Genomic DNA, 25079 nt, shown 5'->3' with positions numbered 1-25079 from the left:
ATTTTTTACTACTGATTGTAATAATATCAGAGTATTACTACATGTGGAGGGCCTTAGAGAAACAAGGTTGAGAATCACTGGAAAATATCAATATTTACTGAGAAAATCCCTCAAATTGAATTCATTCAAAGACATGAGATGATTGAAGCAATTTAAAGCATTGCATATACATTACAAAAAATCATAGCATTATTTGTTATATTTCTATTTGATTAAACAGAAGTCTGAATCAGGGATCAGGGGGCATGATTAATTATGTTAATTTAATTGTATTTTTTTTATCATATGCCTTTAATCACACTAACTGAACATCTTACACTGATATGCCTATTTAAAACAGTTATTTTATATTTATTAACATTGTAATAATGTCACCTCCATTTGCAATAGTTTTAATATGTTCTGTGAAAACTATGGCATGATAATGGTTAAATTGTATAATATTTAAACATGCCAGGCATTTGCATGATCACCGAAGGCTTATTGAGTGTTGAAATTTGAAAAAGCAAACATTGTATCACGCGAATCAATGCAATGCTCAAAGTATCTTCATAATGGAGTGCTTGAACCCCATACTCTGCAGTAGTGCTGAGAGCAAATTTACTTTTATTATCATTATTTCTTAGTAATATCTAGCCTCTTTTGTCATCTTTTCGGGTCACTTGGATTCAACAAAGCACAAAGTATAGGCAAAAAGGTCCTGTGAGGTTTGTCATAAAACAGGAGAGCAATAACAACAAAAAAGGGAAGGGGGGGTTAAAAAGCTCTGTGATTTTTAATCAATACGAACGCCTACAGAAGTTTCAAGCTGGATTGACATCGATAAGGACCTTCATAGGACAACCAGTTCATACGCTGATTTCACGCAGCCGCCATTTTGAAATCGAAAGTGAGGCTCAGGTGGGAAGAACCCCGGAAGTAAAGATAAACAACAATGCCTTGGATTACCAACCTGAAGCTGCTGCCGCGATTTACACTATTGGATGTTAATATTCAATATAGGATATATATATAGTTCATTCCTGCTTCTTTTTTTACATTCTGAATTATATATAAAAAAAATATTTTATTTATAAATGAATTTCACTGTATATAGTCTAAAGTATGAAAGAAATGTATGTACATTTTTAGAATTGACACACCATCATTAAACACAACAATACGCCATCGCATTCACGACTCTCCTGTGATTAAAGGCGACACTTCCGGTTTTCTTCCCACCGGAGCCTCGCTTTCCATTTCAAAATAACAGCTGCGTGAAATCAGCGTATTAACTCTTGATCATCTTCTTAAAGGAATAGTTCCCCCAAAAATGAAAACTGTCATTATTTACTCACCCTCATGTCATTCCAAACCTAAATGACTTTCTTTCTTCTGTGGAACACAAAAGGAGAATTTCTGAAGTATATATCGACTGCTCATTTCCATATAATGAAAATGAATGGCAACTGGGGTTGTCACTTTTCAAAAATAATCCAAAATACCTTTAAACAGTAACTTAAACATAGACACATATGACTATAGTCCACTATATTCCAAGTCTTCTAAAGTTATTTAATAACTTTGTGAGATAAACAGACAGACTGAAAGTCATTTCAATCAATATATCATCAACAGAACAAAATTAGCCCCTCAAACTGCAAGAATAAAGCATCCCCTATCAGTATTGGAAAATTCTATATTTTGTTGTCTTTACAACACACTGTAGTCCAATCAGTTATTCTATAACCACACTCACATGCTTATGTCTATAACTTCCTCTTTGTATATGGATGAATGCAAATTCTGATTTGTGCAGAAGTTACTTTCAAGCTAATTTCAATAAACTCTCCACAACAGAGGCAAGTCGATATTAAATGATGTGTTTTACTGCTCTATGCTACACTGCATAAAGCACTTTAATAATCAGAAAACACATTGATTTGTGACATTTATCTTAATGTAGTATTATATTTGTGCGTGTGCATCTTTTGCTTTACGTCTAAGCATAACATATTACTCAGAAATGCTACTGAGACAGATGAGGGTGAGTTCAGCAGAGTAATTTCTCATCATAACACAACACACACATAAATATTAATAGCAGGGTTTTTGGCTGGTGGGCATGAATCATTTTTGTAGACAGAGAGGAGCCACCCATGCATGCCCAAAAAAAGCATTTAAGAAAGCGCTGAGATAAACAGCAGCGCTGCGAGGCCCGGCAACAGGGGAAAGCCATCCGAGACCTCAGACAATTCAGACATTTGTTGAGTCTATACTTGAAGCATACATATGGCAACTAAGCGCAACTACCAGATCGCATCCATTAATAGAGGATGTAGTCATGCTCCCAGTCAAGCCAGAGCAAACGTCTGCACTGACTGGCTATGGTTCTTGGACAAATTAATATTAAAGGTGCTCTAAGCGATGTCACGCATTTTTTAGGCCAACATTTTTTTTGTCACATCCAGCAAACATCTCCTCACTATCCGCTAACTGCCTGTCCCCTGAACACACTGTAAAAAAACACGGTCTCTGTAGACAGCCCAGGCACCACAAACGGCAAGAAAAACAAACTGGCCCAACCTGGACCACGAAACATAACAAACAGTGTTCCAGCCAATAACCGACAAGAATGATTTGGGGGTGGGGATTGGGGGGTTAGTGCACGTGCACATGAAGGGGGGGTGTGGGGAGTGGAGGAGAGAGAAGCATGAAGAGGGAAGTTAGCTAGAAGAGAGACGTCCTAAATCTACTTCCTAGATACAACATGATCTTGTGGGCACTTAAAAAGTATGAATGGCACTGCATTATATTTAACAAAATACCATATACTATATTGTTTATCTTAAACAAAACATTTTATAAAGGTTTTTTTAGGGTTTAAATGGTAGGTTTGTTAAAAATGACACAAAGATAAAAATAAATAAATAAATATTTATTTTAATAATTTATTAAAGTATATTAATCATAGACACTTTCTGGTTTTCAAACGTTTTATTTATTTATTTAGAAAAGGGACAGTGTACATTAATCAACATTCATGAATGTAAATGTACCCAAATTAGCCTGAACGCTAGTTTTCATCGGTAGTCCCTTTGCCAGATCTTATTAGGCCAAAGGAAGTTTTCCTACGTGGAATTATATAATCCGTTCAATTGCACCTCTAGTTACTCTGTTTTCAAAATATTTCAATTTAATAAGATCAGCCAGAGGAGGAGGAGCTAAACCATAATCTTATGAAAACAACCATTTTTAAAAGTCAATGAGATTTTCCAAGCTAAACAAGTTGTACTTATTTAAAATGTGACAATGATGAAAACTAAATAGTATATCTAAAATTTTAAGTGCTTGTTTGTCCAGATGTACCCCTTACATTCTGAAACAACCTGTAATCTCTCTTCCGGAATAAAAAAATATCCTTCTTTATATCAGCACTATGTCCTTTAGAAAAGAACATACAGACTGTTTTTGACACATTTAATTTCAGATAACTCTGATTAAGCCAGGATGTAACTTTTGCCGTGACATCTGTCAACTTTTTTGCAACCTCTTCTGCATTTTGTAAAAATGACTGTATCGTCAGCATACATTAGGATATTACATTGTTGACACACCATGGGTAAATCATTAATATACATGCTAAAGAGAATTGGGCCCAGTATGGACCCTTGTGGAACACCAGTTGATAGACATAATAATTTAGATTTAAAATGATCATTTTTTACTAATTGAGAACTGGAAAAAAAGGTAAGATTTAATTAAATTTACTAAATCTACTGAAAATTTTAAATTGAGTAGTTTATACAAAAGATTATTATGGTTTACAGTATCAAATGCTTTTTGTAAATCAAATACAGCCCCTACCACTCCACCTTTATTCATTAATGCCTTTACCTTTTCTTTAAAGTAACATGTTGTAGTTTCTGTTGAATGATTTACCCTAAAACCAAATTGCATCAATTGTAATTGTAAATTATTAAGATGATCAATAATTTGTTTGGCCACCAGTTTTTCAAAAACCTTTGATATTGTAGGTAGGACTCTGATGGGCCAGCCCGATCTCACGGGAAAACGTAAAAATTCTACGAAGTGGCTTATTCGTACGAATTCATACGACCTGACTCGTACGAATTAGTGATTTTTGCAAAATCGTACATATTTTACGAATTGGCCAATTCGTATGAATTCATACGAATGACCTACCCCTGACCCCGCCCCTAAACCTACCCATCACGTGGGTTTAGACAAATCGTACAAATTCGTACGAGTGAGGTCGTACGAATTAGTACGAATTAGCCAACTTTTTATCATTCGTACGAATTCGTACGAATTGGTCGTGAGATAGCGTTGGATGGGCCTATAATTACAAGTTAAACGAGGGTCGCCTCCATTAAATATGGGAGCCACAACCGCTGGTTTCCAAGAATTAGGGAATATCCCTTGATCTAATGAAATATGAATAATATGTGTTAGAGGGTTAACTATTGAATAACTAATTTGTTTCAGTAAAAGTGTGTCCATACCATAAATATCCTTAGCCCTTGAGGACTTCAGAGACATGACTACTCTTTCAACCTCTAACTTAGTTACTAGTCTTAATACCAAGACTGTCTCACTAGCATTAATTGTTTGTAAATAAGGTTGTTGTGCTGTGAAACTTTGAGCTATTTTATCCACTGACTCAATAAAATAGTGATTAAGGGCCTGTGCCACATCAATTGGGCTCTGTAAAATTGACTTGTTTTAATATTGTTTTGACCAATCAGTTTTTTAATCTGTCTCCATATTGTTTTTGAGTTACCATGAACATTTTCAATAATTGTGATTAAAAAAAATCTGCCTTTGCTTTCCTTAATACTCTTACTATTTCTTAGTATTACAAATTAATTTCTATCATGGACCATTTTTGTGAAACACGTCCATAGTTAATGTGATGAACTACACGTCTTTTCTGCTAGTACACCTGTGTGAACTTAACAAGAATTGACTTCATACATCCACTAAAAGGTACTGACACCAATAGACTAAAAGTAATTATAAAAATAAAATAAAAAGTTAATTTATCTCTGTACTAGGCACCTAAAGGGAAAAAATATGAGATATGAGAAGTTATACGATCACCCAAGAAAAAAAGAAAAAACGTTTGCTCAAAAGCAATGACATTTATTTTTTCCTCCATCACCATCCCTTTAGGGGCTCTGAGAAAATCTCTAGCATAATTTGTTTGTAGATGTTACTTGATATTTTATCTCATGCAATAAAATCCATTTACTACAGTTTTGAATGGGACATGGTATTGTTTCTGATTGGATATTTTAGTGGCACTGTGTTTTTAATTCTGTATGTTGGGTTGTATGTGTCTAAACAGGTATATGATCATCAGTATAAAGCTGTGCTGGATGGAATGGAGACTGAGAGCATGATGGAAATCCATCCAGCGCAACGCATCGAGATCTTCAGAATGGGAAATGGCACAGACGAGGTCCTGGAGGTGCATGACTTCAAAAATGTAAGGGTTTATGACATACAAGTGAAATATTTTCATTGTGATGTGATAGATTCAGCTCACATTCCTGCAATCTGAGACTCAGCCTAGGAACTGCTGTCAAAATACAGACAGAGCGTTTTTCTTTTTCTCTCAGACTGATGATATTGAATCTCCGAAAAGCACTGTGCTAAGCAAAAGCAAACTGGCAGCGATGACATCTTGCATCAGCATTCAGACACACTTGTTGTTGGCCCCATCTTCTTTCTAAATTACAATGGTCAGTGGAGCAAAGCCACAAAGCAGATTAGTTTCATTCAAGGCATTGCCATGGGAAAGCAGAAAACAAGAGAATAGGTAAAATCATTCAAATCACTTGTTGATATAAATGAAAGGGGAGTTTGAGCTCCGAGCCCTCTTCCGCACTTCTTGCAACTTCTGGCTCAGGGCAGACTTTTGAATTGATTTTTGTGAAGGAGGGATGTTGCAAGTCATTACACACACTAAAACTACAAACCATCTCCATAGAGCCTGAAGGCTACAGCACATGAATGGAAATGCAGTGGTGATGCCAACAGAAACACAAGCAAAATCCTTTCTCTATTGTTTTAGTCAAGTTCTCAGAGTGTCCTCCAGAAACTTACAAGTAATAATGAGAATTCCACAACAGCAGCTTATAGGGAAAGCCAAGGAGACATATCACATAGACTGCCATAAAGTGTCCTTCAGCTTGAGAAAAGGGAATAATCCAGCAATATATTTTACGGCAATGCAAGGTACCAGTGAATTACTTTTTTTTATTATTGTCCAGGAATCACATTGTTCAAAGCCTTGGGGTCAGTAAGTTTTGTATTCATCTTTTATTTATAAATATTAAGTATTTCATATTCAGAAAGGATTCATTAAATTGATCAAAAGTGACACTAAAGACTTTTATTTTGTCATAAAACATTTCTATTTTAAATAATTTGCTGTTCTAATATGCTGTTCTTTTAAAGATTATATTTACTAAAGGATCCTGAAAGAAATGATCACTGTTATGTTATGTTACACATGTTTCTTGAGCAACAAATAAGCATCTTATAATGATTTCTGAAGAATCATGTGACACTGAAGACTAGAGTGATGTTGCCATCACAGGAATAAAATACATTTTAAAATAGGCTACATTAAAGTAAACGGTTATTTTAAATTGTAATAATATTTTTTATGTATTACTGTATTTTAAATCAAATCAAATAAATGCATAAATTAAATAAATCAAATAAATCAAATAAATGCAGCCTTACTAACCGTAAAAAAATAAAAAAAAAACATTTAAAAATCTTAACTGTATGCTATACGTGATTCTATATCTCAACAATTGCACAACTTTGTCTCTTGTAACTTTGATAAAGTCAGTGTGACTTAAGTTTATTATTTTAAACTTTAAATTCAATCATTTAAAAAAAAAAAATCTGAGGTGGAAATGACCTTCAACACATACCTAACTGCAAAAGAGCTGGAAAATAAAGCAAAAGTATTTCGTAATGTATAAATGGCACATTTTTCTCTAATCGTTGTAGTCTTGTAAAAAGTAGTTACAAAAGTGGCTGAGAGCAAGGGTTTAAATGATTTTGCCAATACTCACCGTCTCTGTCCATCAGTGTGGAGAATAACAATGATTAGTTTGTCCTACAGGAAGACAAGATGAGCTATCTTACTGCCCATTTGATGATAAAAGAGGTCAGTAAAGATGCAGGGGGAATTTCTTAACAAAGTCAAAGTCCGTTTACAACATCCTAATACAGAAACAGTATACTGCCAGGGTCAGCTTCCCAGACACAGATTAAGTCTGATCCTAGATCTAGTAATGTTGTTAACAGCGATTCTTTGGTGCTAATTCGGTTTAGCGCCAGCCCTTGACTTCACCTGCATTCAAGAAGCAGTATTTGTTGTCTCTCAAACCAATAACTGGGCATCTACATGCAAGCAATGTGCCAATGATTGGAGCAGTGCTTCTTTGCCCTCTGACAATTGCATCATTCATTGCTTCCATTCGAATAATTTCTCAGTGCGTGCACACATTTAATCTGGCTAATGGCAAAGCTGTACTTCAACACTCTTCCTTAAATGACATTCTTTTCCTATTTTTTATCCTTGTAATAAAGAGTCTCTCCATTTTCCAGTTGACCAGGCTCAGCAATAAACGCATTTCATCAAGAGATAGGTCCTTCTTGCATGCAAAAGCAAGCCATTAACAGGAATTGAAGAGCAATTTGTCACAATGATTTTCGGCACCAACAATGCACTCCTCTCATAACCGTTTTTTTTACTAACCGGTGAGCTTAGGTGAAAATGACAATTATTAGCATGCAGTCTAACATTAGTTATGAAAGCACAAACACATGGATTTACAAAAGATGCTTTCGTTAATACTGCAGAAATAAGTCAGCATCATACTCGCTCTCAGTTTTCTTATGCTACAACAGCTAAACGAGAGCAACTGTGGATTACATAATGTATTCCCGAATGCTGGGAGATATTGTTTTTATCCTTCCGAGTGAAGAGTCTGTAACACGATAGCCTTTATTTCCCTTCGAAGACTACTTTCAGACAGTAAAGCACTGAGAACTTTCTTCAGATGCTCCTGCTAAAATGGGTTTTTCTCTTTTCAAGTGTAAAGCAACAAATTCTGTATGGCAGACCATCAGCTGTGGCTTTCAGGAAAATAGCTCCTCACTTCACCAAACAGATTAGCTTCGCAACACAGACCATAAGTACTGCAAATCAATGGGTTTTGCCTACATATAATCATGGCTTCGGCGGTATACCTCTCTATATTGCCTGGGGTTGTAGACCCGTAATCTTGAATTGGCTAGGAAATGATTCCTGTTGCATTAGTTACTGTATAGCATTCGCTATATCTGTGCTGTGCTGTAAAAGCTTTGTGTGTCAGAGAGTATTTGAAGTGAACTGCTAATAAACATTCATTATTATCTGTGACATTCAAGGGCATCATGGGAATCCGTTTTGCCAAGCACCAGAGATGTTACATCAGGACTCAAACCAAGGAGCTGCCGAAGCTGGACTCAAAGACCATCGACGTAGAGGTATTCTAATCTCACTAAACAGATCTTTAAGCAATTTGCTCCCTTAAAACAGGGCGAAAACATCATGAATTTTGCAGCTCATCAGACTGTGAAAATGAAACATACTCAAACACCACCATCCACAATCCAACTAACCAACAACCCCAACCCACCCCCACCATCATTCCCTCCAGCATCTCACACAAAAGTATAAACTTGGGTCTCCTGTGGCCATGAATCCATCTGAAAGTCCACAATCCTATAACCCCTTTGTGGCACACATCAAATGGTGTCTGCTGTCAATCCTGAACTAATATTAATTTTTAATCATCTCCTCTGAAGCCTCAGCCCAAATAGCCTTAAGGAGAGAGAGAGAGGGGTCCTTGGGAAAGGTAAGCCATTAAAATGGTATTTGAAGATGTTTGCTCCGTAAATTTCACTTGACTCAGGGCTGAAGTGATTCATCTCTGTTCTCCTGCTCTAATGGCTGTCTGTGATGCTCTGCAAGAGTGATGGGCGAAATTCTATCAATCAAACATCCAATTTATCGGTGTCATGGAGAATGGCAAGCGGTTTCACATGCGCCAAACTCTTTCCATCGCAGTTCATATTGAAAATGGGGTGTGCAGCAAAGTGGCACGCCTCTCTGATTTGTATTAAAAACACATTGATGTATTGTTGTCGCAAGTTCCCAGACATCCTCTTTGACTTTTGGAACAGAAGGTATTATAGGCAGAAACAGCCTGCATGTTCTCTCCCTCATCGTTTTAATGTCTAATCCATGTTTACAGATACTAATTGCGAAGCAAACGCCATATGTCGCTGCCATTTCTCCTTTTTTTTTGCTCATTGTGAAACCTAATTAGATTTTTCGGCAAAGCTTTATTTCACAGATGTGAAATCAATCAGAGTTGGCCAGGGCTGAAGCAGTGGGGCTGGAGAGAGAGGGAGGACGGAAAGAGAGCGAGCGATGCGCCTGGTTCTCGAGGGGGGACGGGGACACATGGTGAAAGATGGAGCAAGCTGTTCATACTATAAAGACACAGCTAACCAGGAGAACATTTACACAAATGATCACTCATTTATTGGATAAACAGACTAAGAAGTGTAAAATGCTAAAAATGCGAGCTGTGGGCTTTACATGAATGTGGCTTGGAGTGATTCAGGCTTGCTAACTGTCTATTTACATTCCTGCGTTCTCTAAATCTTTGATTTGATTATATACATAGGCCTGAGATAAATCAGGATGCTATTGAAACCAAAGGCCACTTGTGCATGGACGAGAGAGAGAGAGAGAGAGAAACAGGCCATTCTTTCCAAGGTTGTGAGCATGTTAAGGAAGTAGAGGTTAAAATCCATATTATTAGCTCCAAGTGCAGCTGAGCCGCAGGGTATGCGACTGTGGTCCCAGAGCAAGCTGCCTTAACAAGCTTCACCACAAGACAATGCTGGCTAAGAAGAAACTGCATGCCACTGATAAGGAAATAAAGCAGCCTGCGAGCACGACCAGGTGACAAGCATAAATTGTATTCTGCCAGTTTGTTTACCATTTTCAATTTATTCAGTCTGGGAAATGATGAAAGCGGTAATCCCTGAACTTCCCACTGGTCTCCAACTGCCCAAATGTCTCAGATGAAATCACACCCTGTCTTCCCGCACACAGCGCTTGAGTCTCAGGATTCATTTGGCCTTTTGGTAACTCTGTGCAAATCATTTCTATTTATACTTTCTTCCCTTAAAAAAGTTCATATTAATTAATTGCATTACTGTAAAATGTATTTATTTATTTTATAATTATTTTGCCTATAAACCCAGGGTTTCCAAACTTGGATGTGCAAGGTGAGAAAGAAATATGTTTGCAGTATAATCCTGCTTTTCTAAATCATAAGACTGATTAGTGGCTATTTTATTCAATTCACAGTCCTAGTTTTTAACATTAAGGGGAAAAAAAGTTTCAGTCTCTCCTTACAATGTAAAAAAATTTCATGATAAGACAACACAGCTGTCATTATATTTTGGAAAGAGGGACCATCGCAAGTGAATCATCATATTTGGCATTAAAATTGAATCCATTAAGATCCTTGGCATTAAACATCTGAAAACCCCTGGTATAGCCCAAAGAAAGTTAACCATTAGCATTCCCATTCAAGGCACTTGTCTGCTGCAGGACATGATATGAATTCTGCCTTTTGCTCATGGGTACTCAGTTCTAAACACAACAGTTTTGAGCCAGTTACCTGAGGCATACAGTACTGTTCAAAGGTTTGAGGTCAGCAAGCCTTCTTTTTTTTTCTTTTTTTTTTTTTTGAAGAAATTAATGCTTTATTCAGCAAAGATACATTAAATCAATGAAAAGAGAAACAAAGACATTTTTAATGTTACAAAAGATTTATATTTCAAATATGTTCTAATCTTTATTTTAATAAAAAGAATGCTAACAAAAATGTATCAGTTTCCACAAAAAGCAGCACAACTGTTTTCAACATTGATAATAAATGTTTCTTGATGACCAATTCAGTAACGACTGCTGAAATTTTAGTTTTGCCATCACAGGAACAAATTACAACTTAAAATATATCAAAAACACTTATTTTAAATTATAATAAAATTTTATAATTATTATTTTTATAATAATGTTCTATATATATTTTACTGCATTTTGATTGATTACATGCTGCCTTGGTGAGCATAAGAGACTTCTTTAAAAACACATTTTAAAATCTCACCGACCCTAAACTTTTAAACGGTAAAGAAGGTGCAAAGAGTGAAGCTTTTAATCAGGTGTACATATCATGTGACGTTAGATTACTTTGGATCCACAGGACAATTACATGTATGTCCTCACAATAGCCGCGTTTTCACTGTTGGGCCAGAAGCTCTGCAGCGCTTTACTAAAACCTGCCCGTAACATGCCTCTCTGGAACAACGTGCACACAAACCCATAATTTCACCAACAAGTGGAAGTTTTACCATAAAACTAATCAGAAAGAAATCACTGGAAACAGCGTGCTCGCAAAACAAACATGATAAAAGCGACCATTTGCTGGCATTTTTGTGGTTTACTTCAATACTTAAAACCCAAGCATCGATGTTTTACCACAGGTTTACAAAAAGTGATAAGCCTACATTGATCAAATTGAATAAATTTTTGTCAAAATTGCACATTAGTCACAAAGAATAAAGTGGTTAACAGTTAACACAGAGCGTTCCCCTAACGCTCCCGTTTGGTTATTTTTGGGGGGAATCAAATAAGAACGTTCTGGTAATTACCATTAGGTCTATTTCACAAAAGAAAGAGGTCACACTTACTTATTCAGTCGAGGCTGTTTCTGTTTATTTGGTAGTTACAGGACATATTTACATCACATTTAGTTTAGTAATTTAGTAATTAAACTTATCAATTCAATGGCGGATCCAGAAAGGTTCAAACAACAATCACCAGGAGATTCACCCGCTGTAAAACGCAAAAGACTTCGGACTTTGGAGAAAAAAAAGAGACTGCAACCAGGCCCATGCGAAACAAGGATAAATATCAAAAGGGCATTAAATGTAGTCACGCAATGCTGATGTTGTTAACATTAACAATTTGAGAACAAAGTATAATTTGCATGGTTTGACGTGATATGATAAGCGATCGTTAGATTTAATCGGCGTGATTTACTGCAATGCTTTTTTCTCCTTAGTTGGGCAGAACAAAAGTGGATGATAGCCTACTTACTTGTTCAGACGACATTTTCCAGTGAAAATTCTTATGTTGGTCATACTTCCAAAAAGTAGAATCTGTGATTCCGAATGACAGTATCCACACCGGCGCGGTGATTGACGCACATTCTCCTCAAAACATTGGATTCATCCGCGCTGTGCCATGCCGAGGCACAACGCGCGCAAAGTTGATAATTCCGCGAATAACTGCAATTGCAGATTTCGAACAGAGATGGCGACAAAGAGGAAAAACTGCGGACTGCAACTTTAAATATTTGTCATTTATTTGCATGCCATTAAAGAGCCATTTTTATGGTGCAATTTCAGCATCGACCAGCTGGGCCATGCTAACCAGCCAAACCTTGACCCCTTGGTCAAAACATAATTCAGCTTCGCTCTTTACTTTTCAGTGCCTCTTTTGCAACCTTTAGATGTCTCAAGAGAAACCACCCTTAAACTTATACAGCTAATTTCTCAAAAAATGTGATCAAATATTGCAGGATCAGTGCCCTAACCTTTGTTTACTCATATGAAAGGCCCGCTTTGCTTGAGCAGCTGAGATGGCCAATTAAAGCGCTCTGCTTGCACCGCTGGCCCTAGTTTTAATTTTAAGGCTAAACCAGCATCCTTCACTGCTTGAGTCATGCAGGCTGTCCTCCTAGTCATCATTAGTTAAGTGTGATTTGAGAGAGAGGAGGCCGGAGCAAAGAAACTGTCTCAAAGGCGCAGAGAGTGAAGCTTTTAATCAGGCAGAACTGGAACCGCTACAGGTCAGTGCGGTGTCGCTTCCCAACAAACAAGAAATGGCACAGAAAATGACATCTAATAAAACAAGAGCAACGGGATGAAAAAAGAGGGTTTAGGGGGAGAGCAAATGAAAGAGAAAGAGGGGAACCTAATATAAATGATAGTAGCTCAGACAATAGCCTCAGGATTCTACATCAGGCTTAACTATGTGCAATTAAGCTTTAGACTGGGAGAAAATCACCTTGTAAAAATATTTGTCATGTGAGCCGTTTCTCTGGTCTCTGCACTAATTAACAAGGGAACGTGTTTGTTTGTACTTCTATTTACACATAACTATACAGCAAAACAAACATATACCTCGTGATTATTTTCTAGATTAAATTTCTAAATCTCAATTAAGTCACTGACATGTAATCGCTATCATTAAGCAATAATCATTTACTTAACAGCTTATGGACTGTAGAACTAACAAATTAAGTACATTATTATCAGTTGTATAATTAGTTGCATAATTGTGACGGAGTAGATGCACCACAGTGAACTTTATCGTGCCTACAGGACTGAATAACCTTCTATAGACCAACACAGAAGACATATTTGAAGCCATCTTAAAGTCAGATATATTTCTGTATTTCTAAGTATTGCTGTAAAAATTAAAATGCAACACCACCAGTGTCTGCAGAAAAGGGCACTTTTTCACAGCTAGGGGGAAAAAAAGTCTGTTTCATAAGAAGGTAAAGCTATGGTCCTTAAGAGAGGTCAAATAAAAAAAAAATTGCCATGGTCAGCAGTTAGTTCTCTGTTCCCTGGCTGTGGAGAGAGGGAGTGAAATGATCCAAGGCAATAGCATAAAGCAGATACTCCAGCTTTATCTTGCTTGGGCTGTGTGAACGAGACTTAGGATGCACAGTAAAGAAAGCACTGACAAACAGAAATGAGTTTAGAGGATAAGGAAGGAATTGGGTCAGTTTCAATCAAGCCAATTGGGCTTCTGAAAGTACTTTGCTCTCGATCCCCACGTACAAATATTTAGACTAAGTGTTTTTTTAAACTAGCAGTTTTCGAATTTTTTTGCACAAAAAAAAAATCAATGCATAAAATAGACTCCAAAGTGAAAATACGAACTGTGTTAGCAAGTTAGGTAAGACAGGAACTATTTCTTATCTTACCTTACGCAGAACTGCTGAAGGACACAAGCAGCCAGCCACAAACCGCTCACGCCGCTGACACTTCACTCACAGCCTTCAATCAAACGCAGACTGGGGCTTTGACAAAGAAACATCATTCACATTAAAGTCAAAGCGTAGATGTGACATTTATTATAATGGGTTTGTGTGATGATTGTTTAATGATTCAAATTATTTAAAAGTTGAAATTGATTTTATAATTGTTGTTAATAAATGATCCCAAAAAAAAAAAGCTGAGTGCTATAATTACTTATCTTTGTCCTATCACAAAAAATAAAAACTATGTTTAATAAAGATATCAGCATGGAGTCTATTAACAATCACTTCCGTATTTATCGTTAAATAAATTTAATTAAATCTTGAGGAAATGTTTCACAACAGGACAAAGCAATATTGATACAAGCTTCTGGAACTCACATTATGTTTTAATGTACTAAAATGTTATGTTGACTATAGTATAAAAATATACTGTATTAATATTATTATACAATTGTTATTGAGAGTTATTAGAAATATGAAAATAAATACTAAACCGAAAGCTAACGTAGCACTAACATTTCAGTGAAAATACGTAAACAGACATTGGTATCGATATTGGCAAGTTCTAGCAAGTATCTGTGTCAGATCATCCGTCCCTATCTATGACAAAGCATTTTGTGCAGGCACAATAAGGCATTCAAATGTGCTTTCTTTTCACAGGTGAGTGAGACAGGTGAAGTGGATATTCAGATGGTAGACTCTCAGATATGGATCCCTGCTGAGGAGCCCATATCCAACAAAACATTCCTGTTGAATTCCAGGATCTGGGAGATTTGCCAAGATCTACCCATCCACTGGATCCACCCATCTCCTCTCAGAGGTTACAAACAGGGCTTCACCAACTCGAAATCCAATTCAACCCTAGTAATAAGGTTTCAGAACAGCCAAGTCAAGGCTGTAATTTCTTTTGCTCTCCACTGTTTGTTTGTACTTTCCCTTCAAACACAGAATTCTGTGGCTAATGCTCTAGAAATGTCCTAAGCAATCATTGATTAAGTAATCAAGGACATGACACACCATGTTTGAAGAAGTATTTTGCCAGAAACCAACTTGTTACATTTTTGTTCTTAAGGAAGATCAAAGGGGCCTTTCACGATATCCATTTTGTAGCAGCAAGTGTTTAGCAGCGTGACTGCATCATCGTCTTTCCTTCTGTGATGCAGATGCTGAGTTCCATGATGTAGAGGACGTGGAGGAGACCCCAGAGCTGGAGGCAAGAGGGCCACGTCAGGCCCGGGACGTCATGGACCAGTTACCAGTAAACGACTATGTAAGTATGAGCCCGAGGTTCATTACTAAAAGGCGTGTTCGACTGCGGTTGAGCTGGATAGTCATGCTCTCTTTTTTAGTATAAATCGTTCATTAATCGAAGTTCCCTTTCCGAACTTAAAACAGACCATGTGGACCACAGGGCATTGAAATTGCTCTATATATCTGCTTAAATCAGGCCAGCTCACTTAAGACTCCCTTAATGTCTTTCTGCTAATGGAGAGGGATATTTAGCCTTCAAAGGAACCAAGTTTGCTTTGCAGTATTCTCATGCCTCTCTTATGAAGTTAGTGATGTACAAAGACAGCCTCCCAAGGTCACTCATTAATGAATAGATAAATGTATTAATCATGCTTTAATTATCAAGGCATAAAGAATCAAACGGCCAAAGAGAGTCCTTTATTGCGTTCATGAAGTGAAGCATATGTTCAATGATTAATTATCCTGAAGTCGTAGCACTAATGCTTTGCACACCTACGATATACACCTCCCCATCTAGTATGCAACTTTTAGCCTCTGAGCGCAAGGATGAGAAGACGGCGAAAAGAAAGAACTTTAGGTGGGGGGAAAAAGGCATATTTATCTGCAGAGGTCCAGGAACGACTTCCCTTCCCACCTCATCCAGCAAAACGGACTGCAAAGTTACATTTAATTAAAGCAAATCCAGATGAAACCACCTTTTGCTTTTGAAATCTTCTCCTTCAATCAGCTGGTTAATACATACCAATCCAGCCTATTCCAAGGCTAAGCACAGGCGGGCTGTGTTTGTGGGCAGAGCGATAACAAAGGCTTTTGCGAACGTCAGAGGGGATGTGGCTTCCAGTAATTGGAGTCTGGAGTCATGTAGATGCTGCTGGGAAGCCAGATATCTCAGACCTTTCAGAGGATCCTAGACGCAAGCCCTTCTTTTTGCTCTCCCACCGGCAGACGTCTGCAGCTCGAGGAGGGAATTCATATTTTGCTACAGGTCTCTGTACCCTGTTGTGTACTTTTTATAAATAATCATCAAAGTTCCTGTGACAGAAGGCCTGAGATATACGAGACTGACCTTTCCCCAGTACTGCCACGCTGATGCGTTGTGTGCCAGCACAGCTCTGGATATCTTTCAAACTGAATAACTATCATCTGGCTGCACTGAGAAATTGCATCATGGTCCTTGACCTACATTGGGAGGATAAGCCTCTGATGATTGGGTCCGGTCGAATCTCAGACTTGTACGCCTGCCGCAGTTGTTGATGGTAGGCATTGTGACCCCGCGTTCTAGCTGAAAGCATTCTGGCTTGCAGATCGCTGATTGAACCTCCCTCCCCAAGTCTGAACTTAAGATGCACTTTCCGGTCAAGGACCCGAAGAAGATAAATTCACTTTAAACTTATGATACTAAAATGAGGCAAAAAAAGTATCTTTATACATCTGTAATTGGAAAAAATTAAGAATGTCAGTAAATTAACCCATTCAGACCCTGCGTCCATTACAATGGACATCACATGTCAACCCCCCTTTTTTTAACTTCTGGAGCATTTCACCTAGTTTAAAGCCTGCAGTCCATTAGATTGGACGCTTGTCATCCAATCAAATGGCAGTAAAGCTCTGCATGTAGTAATTATTAAAAAAAAACACTACTTTGAAGAGAAGCATGTCAGCACTTCACTCCAAACACACAAGCAAGCAACATTTTCTATGGTTTTATTAAAAATTTTTGATATGTTTGTCAGTATTTCATAGTTTGTATGTAAAATAGAAAGATTGAACTTATTAATTAAAGTTAAAAATCGATTGTAGAAATTCAAATTTTAAATCAGGATTTTTTCAAATGTGTCTGTCCATTAGAATGGACAGTGGGTTCAAAAGCCTGTTACTGAAATCACATTCCAGTAATTGAAGTCCAGTAATGCTGATTGAAATTTCTTATATAAAAAATCTATATCACAGTACCGATAAATTTTTTTAACTTTTTCATATGCAGAATATATAGTTCTTGAAGTGCTTGAACATATAGTTGATGGAAGTATCTCAGATGTTGACTTTATGTGGAGTGATGATGAGGAAGATGGAGATGTAAGAAAAATATCCGTATTTAAAACTTTATAAAGTAAAATGACTAGCTTCCGGCGAAACTGTACAAAACATACAGATTTGACATAAATCTAAAGCGTAACTTGAAAATGAATTATTTTTCTTACACAAACGCATCGCTTCGCTTCAGAAGGCCTTTATTTACCCCCAAGAGCCGCATGGAGCACTTTTATCATGGATGGATGCACGTTTATGGACTTTCAAAACAGAAACAACCATTCACTGCCATTATAAAGCTTGGAGGCCAGGACATTTTTTTATATAACTCCGATTGTATTCGTCTGAAAGAAGAATGATGTCATACACACCTAGGATGGCTTGAGGGTGAGTAAATCATGGGCCAATTTTAATTTTTGGGTGAACTATCCCTTTATAGGTATAGTACACCCAAAAATTATATTTGTCATCACTTACTCATCCTTATGTTGTTCCAAATCTGTATGAGTTTCTTTATTCGGCTGAACACAAAAGAAGATATTTTGAAGAATGTCGGTAACTAGACAGTTGACAGTATAGCCATTGATTTCCATATTTTTTCCTACTATAGCCTATATTTCCTAATAACTACATCTTATTTATTATGATATAATATTATAATTATTAGTAATTATTTTGAAAATTATAATAATATTTATCAGTAATGTATCAATATAGATATTACAGTACAATACCGTATAATTAATTACAGCAAAAGCAGATCAAATGACGAAATACAGTACAAATACAGTAAAGTACTATTTGGTAGTTTACAGTACTGATCTTGTGTACTGTAAAGTGAATTACAGTACAGTTACTGGAAATCGAAATACATGCATCATGCAGGGCAACCGTGCTGCCAGTAATGTACTGTAGAAATACAAGAAAATCGTTAACAGAGAAATTGTTTCAAAGATGCACACAGTAAATTACTCTAACGTGAATGCGTTGATTGATTCCTAGGTTTATTTTGTTATGAATAAACAAATGTGCGATCTATAAAGCAAAAACCTTACAATTAAAGTTGAAATGTTGTAATGTTCAAGTTTTTGATCTAAAAAAAGAAAGATGCGCAAAGAAAATGACTCTAACATGACCATATTGATTGATTCTAAGATATTTAGGTTGTTACAAACAATGTGCAATCTGTAAAACAAAAGCCTCAAAATTAAAGTTGAAATGATATATTGTTGAAAAGTTTTTGACCTTGAGAAAAAGCTTTAAGTATATACTAACAATTTTTATGTTTATTATTTAATTTTATGTTGGTACATTTTTGTGAAGTACACCTGTTTTGACCTGACGTCCATTGAAATGGACAAAAAAAATTACAATTAAAGCCAAACATTTTTTTTAATTTTTTTATTTGGTCTCATTTATAGAAGCCTCATGAGCTGGGAAAATGTACTTTTATATTTTTCAGAAACTTAAAACATAATTCAGGTCTGAAGGGGTTAAGCTGTGTAAAATTAACGTGTTCAGATACGATTTGTTTCTGAAAGAAGTCTCTTATGCTCACCAAAGCTGCATTTCTTTGATAAAAAATACAGTAAAAACAGTAATATTCTGAAATATTGATATAACTGCTTTCTATTTAAAAATATTTTCTACTTATTTAAATATATTCAAAATGATCATTTATTCCTGTGATGGCAATATGTCAAAGATCTGATCGGGTGTTCAAGAAACATTTATTATTATCATGTTATGTTGAAAACAGTTGTGCTGCTCAATATTTTTGTCAATGATACTACTTTTCAGGATTGTTTGATGAATAGAAAGTTCAAAAGAACAACATTTATTTGAAATGATTTGTGTCAATAAAGACATTTATAATGTTACTCTTGATCAACTGAATGCATCCTTGCTAAATGAAGTATTGACTTCTTTCCAAAAAAAAAATAATTATCTTACTGAACCTAAATTTGAACGGCAGTGACTATCAATACACACAGGAAATGCAAACATGGAAATGCAAATCTGCAATAATTTAATAAAACAACTTTCTTCACACTTAATCGCACAAGCATAAAGATGTGTTCCTCCGCAGGTGTTCGCATTAAAATGAATGATGGTTCAGCTTCAACGATAATTAAATTCTACCATACAATGAATGCAAATGCTTTACTTTTGTTCCAAACAGTGTGCATGGGTTTGATTTATAAATAAATAACCTGTAAAAGGAGTCTTTCCCCCATAATGTACTGATAAACGGGTTCTCCCCATAATACTTTTTTTTCATACACTCTGATCAGTTCCAATCGGCTCTAGATGTTCCGATTAGTTTTTAGAACAGAACAAAGCGTGTATAATGTCAAATTGTATAAAATGCATTCACAGTGTTTAAATAAATAAATAAACAGCATGTTACGCATATTTAATTGTTTAATGAGTTAACTTTGATAATCCTGGGAAAACAAATAATAATAATAATCATTTGATGCAAAAGAATGTAGAGTAGAATAATTTTAGAGTTTTCATACTTTCTCACATGAAATGCTAGTACATCACGCTTTAACGGCCTGTAACACTAAACATAACACAAGACGTGACAGGCTTCGTGAAGCTAATATAAAACGCTATAGTCAGCTTTAGGCACTTAATTGCTCTTACTATTTTATTCATGACTGACATCATGTCCCAGAGTACTTTATTTCTTGTCATCTCCGCATGCAACAGACAGACAAAGTCCCAAACATGAAGTTATTAACACTCACTTTCACATTGCAGTAGGATAATCAGTTTGATTAATATGCCTCTGTGGAACAATACCATAGTCTGTTTGTTTTATACTAATCACGCATCATTTCACTCGAAAAAAGAAAACCTCTTATTTTCCCAAATAACATCCACCTTTCATGCTGGCAGGATTTTTTTTTTTCTCTGTGAAAGTCTGATAAATCAAACAGTTCTACACCGACAGGCTTTGTGCTGTTACCAAAATGAATTGTTGTCTCAACACTCCTGACCCTAAACCCGACAAACATTATGAATCAGTAATTGTGCATTTGTGAGAGTAATAAATCAAACCATACAGGCATCACCCTTCTTTCTCTTGCACTAGTCTAATCATTAGGAGAATGCAATTTTCAATCCATTCATCACTGCATAGTGAGCTCATGAAAACTCATACATGCTTCGTTTATGGAGAACATAATGAGAGATGGGACCAGAGGAGAAATGCATGTCATTATGCATCTTCACACGCGCATGCACAGGCACATTATTATTCACTGCGCTTCATCTCAAACCCCCAAAAATCGATAATGATAATAATATACCTTTTATGCTATACAAACACTATGTATGACCGTGGATAAATGTCATTTTCTTCCGGGCAACACATTTCAAAGCAATTTCTGCCATCAAGTTTATTTGCGTCATTCCCATTAGGAACTCTGAAGCGTTGCCAGACAACCTGGAGAGATCCGGCTTCATCTGCCAATCTAATGCAGATCACAGGAGGTGACTAGGTCAACGATGGTGTTTTTAATCAGCCGGATAACATCATATTGTCTGTGTCGTAAGCTAGGGGAGATCGAAACGCAGTCAAATGAAACAGTGAGTTGAGGGTGCTATCTGCTCCAACAGTTACGGGAGATAGAAAGTTAAGTGCCACTTCTCGGAACCCATCTCGCCGTAGCGGCTGATCAAAGGCATGGCACTCAGCCCTGGGTAATCTGGAGAGGGCATGCATACACGATCACAATGGAGAGGGCCAAGGGCCATTAATTCTACCCAATTTACCTTTCACTCCGCTTTCATTTAGCCCTTACACCAATTCACACCCTGCCTGCGAGAGCAAATAAACCGATCCTTGTTGGGCGATCATTACCCCGCTAATTGCTGTAGGAACGTGCCATTCGCTTTATGCCAAAGTCAAAGGAGGGCATGAGAGTGCATGGGGGAGGGATCTCATTTCTGAGCTCAAATGAGGCCAGGGTCGCTGCTCGGACTGAGGCACCGAAGCTACGCATTTATGGGAGTGGGAGGGCTGGGATGAAAGAAACAGTGTAATTATCTCAGCGTCTGCCAGTGTCAAACTTGCTCTGACTGAGAACAGACAGGCAGTGGGGTTAAGGGACTTGAATCTGAGATGCCAAAGCCATGCGATGTCACCGGCGGCGTAATGGAAAGGTCAAGGGCATTATATCATATCAGATACCCTGGCTTGGCATATCAAAACCATCTATTTTAAATGCCACTCTGATCCTTGTGACATATCCGAGTATGACAGGGTTTTTTGTCACTGCATGTCTACACCCCATAATCTCTCTTCATTCCCCTTCAGAGCACTGCACCTTTTTATTGCTAAAATCAAGCTATAAGTCACGCACCCTGTGGTGAGATTGCAGGTATTGTTTGGCTGCGGTTCTTACCCTGTTGACTCACTCTCTTCGCAGAGAGAAATGGGGCTGGAGCTGGACAACAGCCTAGATGAGCAGGGCTACTGCTGCCAGTACTGTCGTCGTGGGTACCGTTATTGTCGGCGATACTACGAGCCCCTGGGCGGCTTTTCGCCATATCCTTACTATTACCAGGGAGGACGGGTCATCTGTCAGATTGTCATGCCTTGCAACTGGTGGATAGCACGAATGCTGGGACGAATTTGAGGATCCTGGGGGGAGCCAGTGGTGCTATGCTGCTCAGGGGTACGCGTAGACCAGCTTCATTTGTTCGAAATGTCATGTATATGCTCAACTTTTTCCTTTCTTTGTGTAAAAAATCTGCTGAAGTGAGGCAAAACATTAACTCAAAACATCCTCAGTGACCTGGTCACTGTCATAACTATTCTTCATATTATGTATGGGTAGTTGATGCATAACATTATCAAGATAACATAACATAACATAATCATGTCATTTCCCTTATACATTTTAGCCTAAAATCAAGATTTTAGGCTAAAATGAATAAAGGAAATTACATATTTTAGGCCAAGTTTTTCACAATTTCACATTTTTGCCTTCATTTGTTCAATTTGTGGTACAACAAATTAATTTTTAATAGAACAAATATGCTCCATCTCAGACTATTTTTAACAGCATTTTGCTTGTAATAATTATGCATGCAGTTTTTATGAGCATATTAATTTTGAAACGACATGGAATATTAGTCAATTAACATGTTTTAAAAAACTGTTATTGTATAATTAACTGCTTAAAACAGTGCAAAATGGAGTCTATCATGTCAAAATACAGAAAGTATTTCACGTCAACTATCAATATACATATACACACACACACATATATATATATATCCACTTTTATACATGGATGCTTTCTGTAAGCTTATTTTCAATGTACAGTGTTTTGATGTGTCTTTGACCTATACGGTAATACTAAAAGTAGCACAGAAACGGTTGCATGGAAATTGTCAGTTACTGTAGTCTACATATTCCATGCAGACCTTTCAAATCAATGGAGAACGTGTAGGTAGAGACATAACTCAAACTGTTTTAATTCGCATGTGAAGTTCTACATGACATTACGTTACCCTTTCTGACGGTCCTTTATTTGTCTTTTTTTTTAAAGTGGATGAGAGGCATTATAAATAACCAGGTTACATTTACACTAGTGTGCATGTTTAGTATTGTTTCTAATGTATTTACTGTACGCTTAAGTAAGTCCCTGAAGAACTTTGAAAATTAGCCTTTTTAAAAGCTGTTATGTGAATTTAATGTGGCGTAGAAGTATACTGTACACATATCACACGGCTGTATTTAGGTTGTGACATTGCTAGAACCATAATTGCAGCTCTGGGACTGTTTCAATCAATTCTTTCATCCAAGCAAATGGGGTGCTCTATAAATTGCATGTATGTAATCTTATGCTCCTTTGTGTTTTCCAACAACTTCCATCTGAATAAAACTGGTAAAACCTTCAGTGTCTGCTACTAATTTACTGCTGCGAATAAACGTGCTAAGAGACATAAAAAGACACTGTGAAATACAACATGTCATCAGGGCTGCCAACTCTCACGCATTCATGCGTGAAACTCACGCAATTGACACTTTTCACATGCTCTCACGCCACACATCCATTTTCTAATGCAGAGGAAAAATCGCGAAGAAGAGGACACTGACACCGACAGACAAGACAGAGCAGGTTACTTTTAATCTATGAAAGAAAGGATAACTATGGTACAATGACTGGTAGGCCACTGTTTTTATTATTGCTTGATTTCAGATTTACAAATTTCACGATTTCAAGTCAGTTCAATTCTTGTGATTTGATTCCGATCTTGATTCAGGTATAGGTATATGGCGGAATAGCACTTTTGGGAGTACTTCGACTCGGCGCAGTAAAAAGTCACGCCTGATCCTCTTCCTCTCATAGTGGGAAGAGGATCAGGCGTGACTTTTTACTGCGCCGAGTCGAAGTACTCCCAAAAGTGCTATTCCGCCATACATTATAGTTATCCTTTCTAACCTGCTTAGAAAAGCGCCACATTTTATTTTGTGTCACCCTACTTGGTCGTATAACTACTCGTGTAACTGTTTTTAAATAGGGAAAACGTTGATGTGTTTGGTCACTTCTAAATTAATTGCTGTTAGATACCATTGAATATACTGGGCTAAGCTAAGTGCTATCAAAGTGTCGCCGCGCGCCAGAGCGATTAAGTGCACACACTGAGATGAGAGAGGTATGCATCAACTCATCTTAGTTAAGGGAATAACATAGTTTAATATGAAAAAACGGTGGAGTATCCCTTTAACTTAGACAGTTACCTCTGATAACAGATCACTCTAAATTGTAATATAGACTCATGCACTTTCTGTAAAGCTGCTTTGAAATGATGTGTATTGTGAAAAGCGCTATACAAATAAACGTGAATTGAACTGAATTTAATTAAATATCATGTGCACTATATTAACATATTATATTTTTACTTATATCATTAAAATATTATTACGTTGTTATTATAATAAAAAACGCATTATTTATATTTGAGTTGTTATTTTTAACCTTTCTATTAACGTATCTACTGTACCTAATATTTATCTAAATTAATCAATATTGAATCAAGATCGGAATCAAATCACAAGAATTGAACTGACTTGAAATCGTGAAATTTGTAAATCTGAAATCAAGCAATAATAAAAACAGTGGCCTACCAGTCATTGCACCATGTTGAAACATGCTGTCACTAAAATGGAACTTAATAAAATTCTGTTTAGTTACCAAATATTTTATATACACTTATTGTGATGTCAATTTTATTTATTTTTTTACATCACCCCTCCCTTTCCATAATTCTCACTCCAAGCTAAAATCAAAAGTTGGCAATCAAAAACATGCTGATAATTACAGTGAGGGACACTGACTTTTATTCCAAACTTTTTTCAGATGTCTAAGTTTGTGTTCTTTGAGAATCAAACCCAATGACCATGACATTGTTAGCGTCATGCTCTACCAGTTGAGCTCCAGTAAGACCAAATACATGACTGAGCTATATAAGACCTAATAACAGACACAGTGCAATTATCATAAAGAAAAGCTTGTACACTGAAAGCATTCAAGATGCATCTTTTCTAAGAAACCAACA

The 25079-nt window shown here is 36.7% G+C and overlaps 1 protein-coding gene and 1 long non-coding RNA gene across 2 annotated transcripts in view; one reads left to right on the top strand and one right to left on the bottom strand.

Moving 5' to 3' along the window:
• Positions 1-23414, top strand: part of tnmd (tenomodulin) — a 55478-nt gene extending 32064 nt beyond the window's left edge. Inside the window, exons 3-7 of the mRNA XM_082178245.1 lie at positions 5351-5491; positions 8461-8559; positions 14874-15033; positions 15377-15483; positions 21938-23414. Coding sequence (XP_082034371.1) covers positions 5351-5491; positions 8461-8559; positions 14874-15033; positions 15377-15483; positions 21938-22147 — 717 coding nt within the window. The 3' untranslated portion in view covers positions 22148-23414. The remainder of the gene's footprint in view (positions 1-5350; positions 5492-8460; positions 8560-14873; positions 15034-15376; positions 15484-21937) is intronic.
• Positions 1-25079, bottom strand: part of LOC309504937 — a 414587-nt gene that overhangs the window by 349004 nt on the left and 40504 nt on the right. The gene's annotated exons all lie outside the window — the stretch shown is intronic.

Source organism: Leuciscus leuciscus (assembly GCF_965113295.1).
Source record: "Leuciscus leuciscus genome assembly, chromosome: 8".
Taxonomy (NCBI): domain Eukaryota; kingdom Metazoa; phylum Chordata; class Actinopteri; order Cypriniformes; family Leuciscidae; genus Leuciscus; species Leuciscus leuciscus.
The sequence above is the reverse complement of the archived record's forward strand: the minus strand, read 5'-3'. Positions and strand labels throughout refer to the sequence as shown.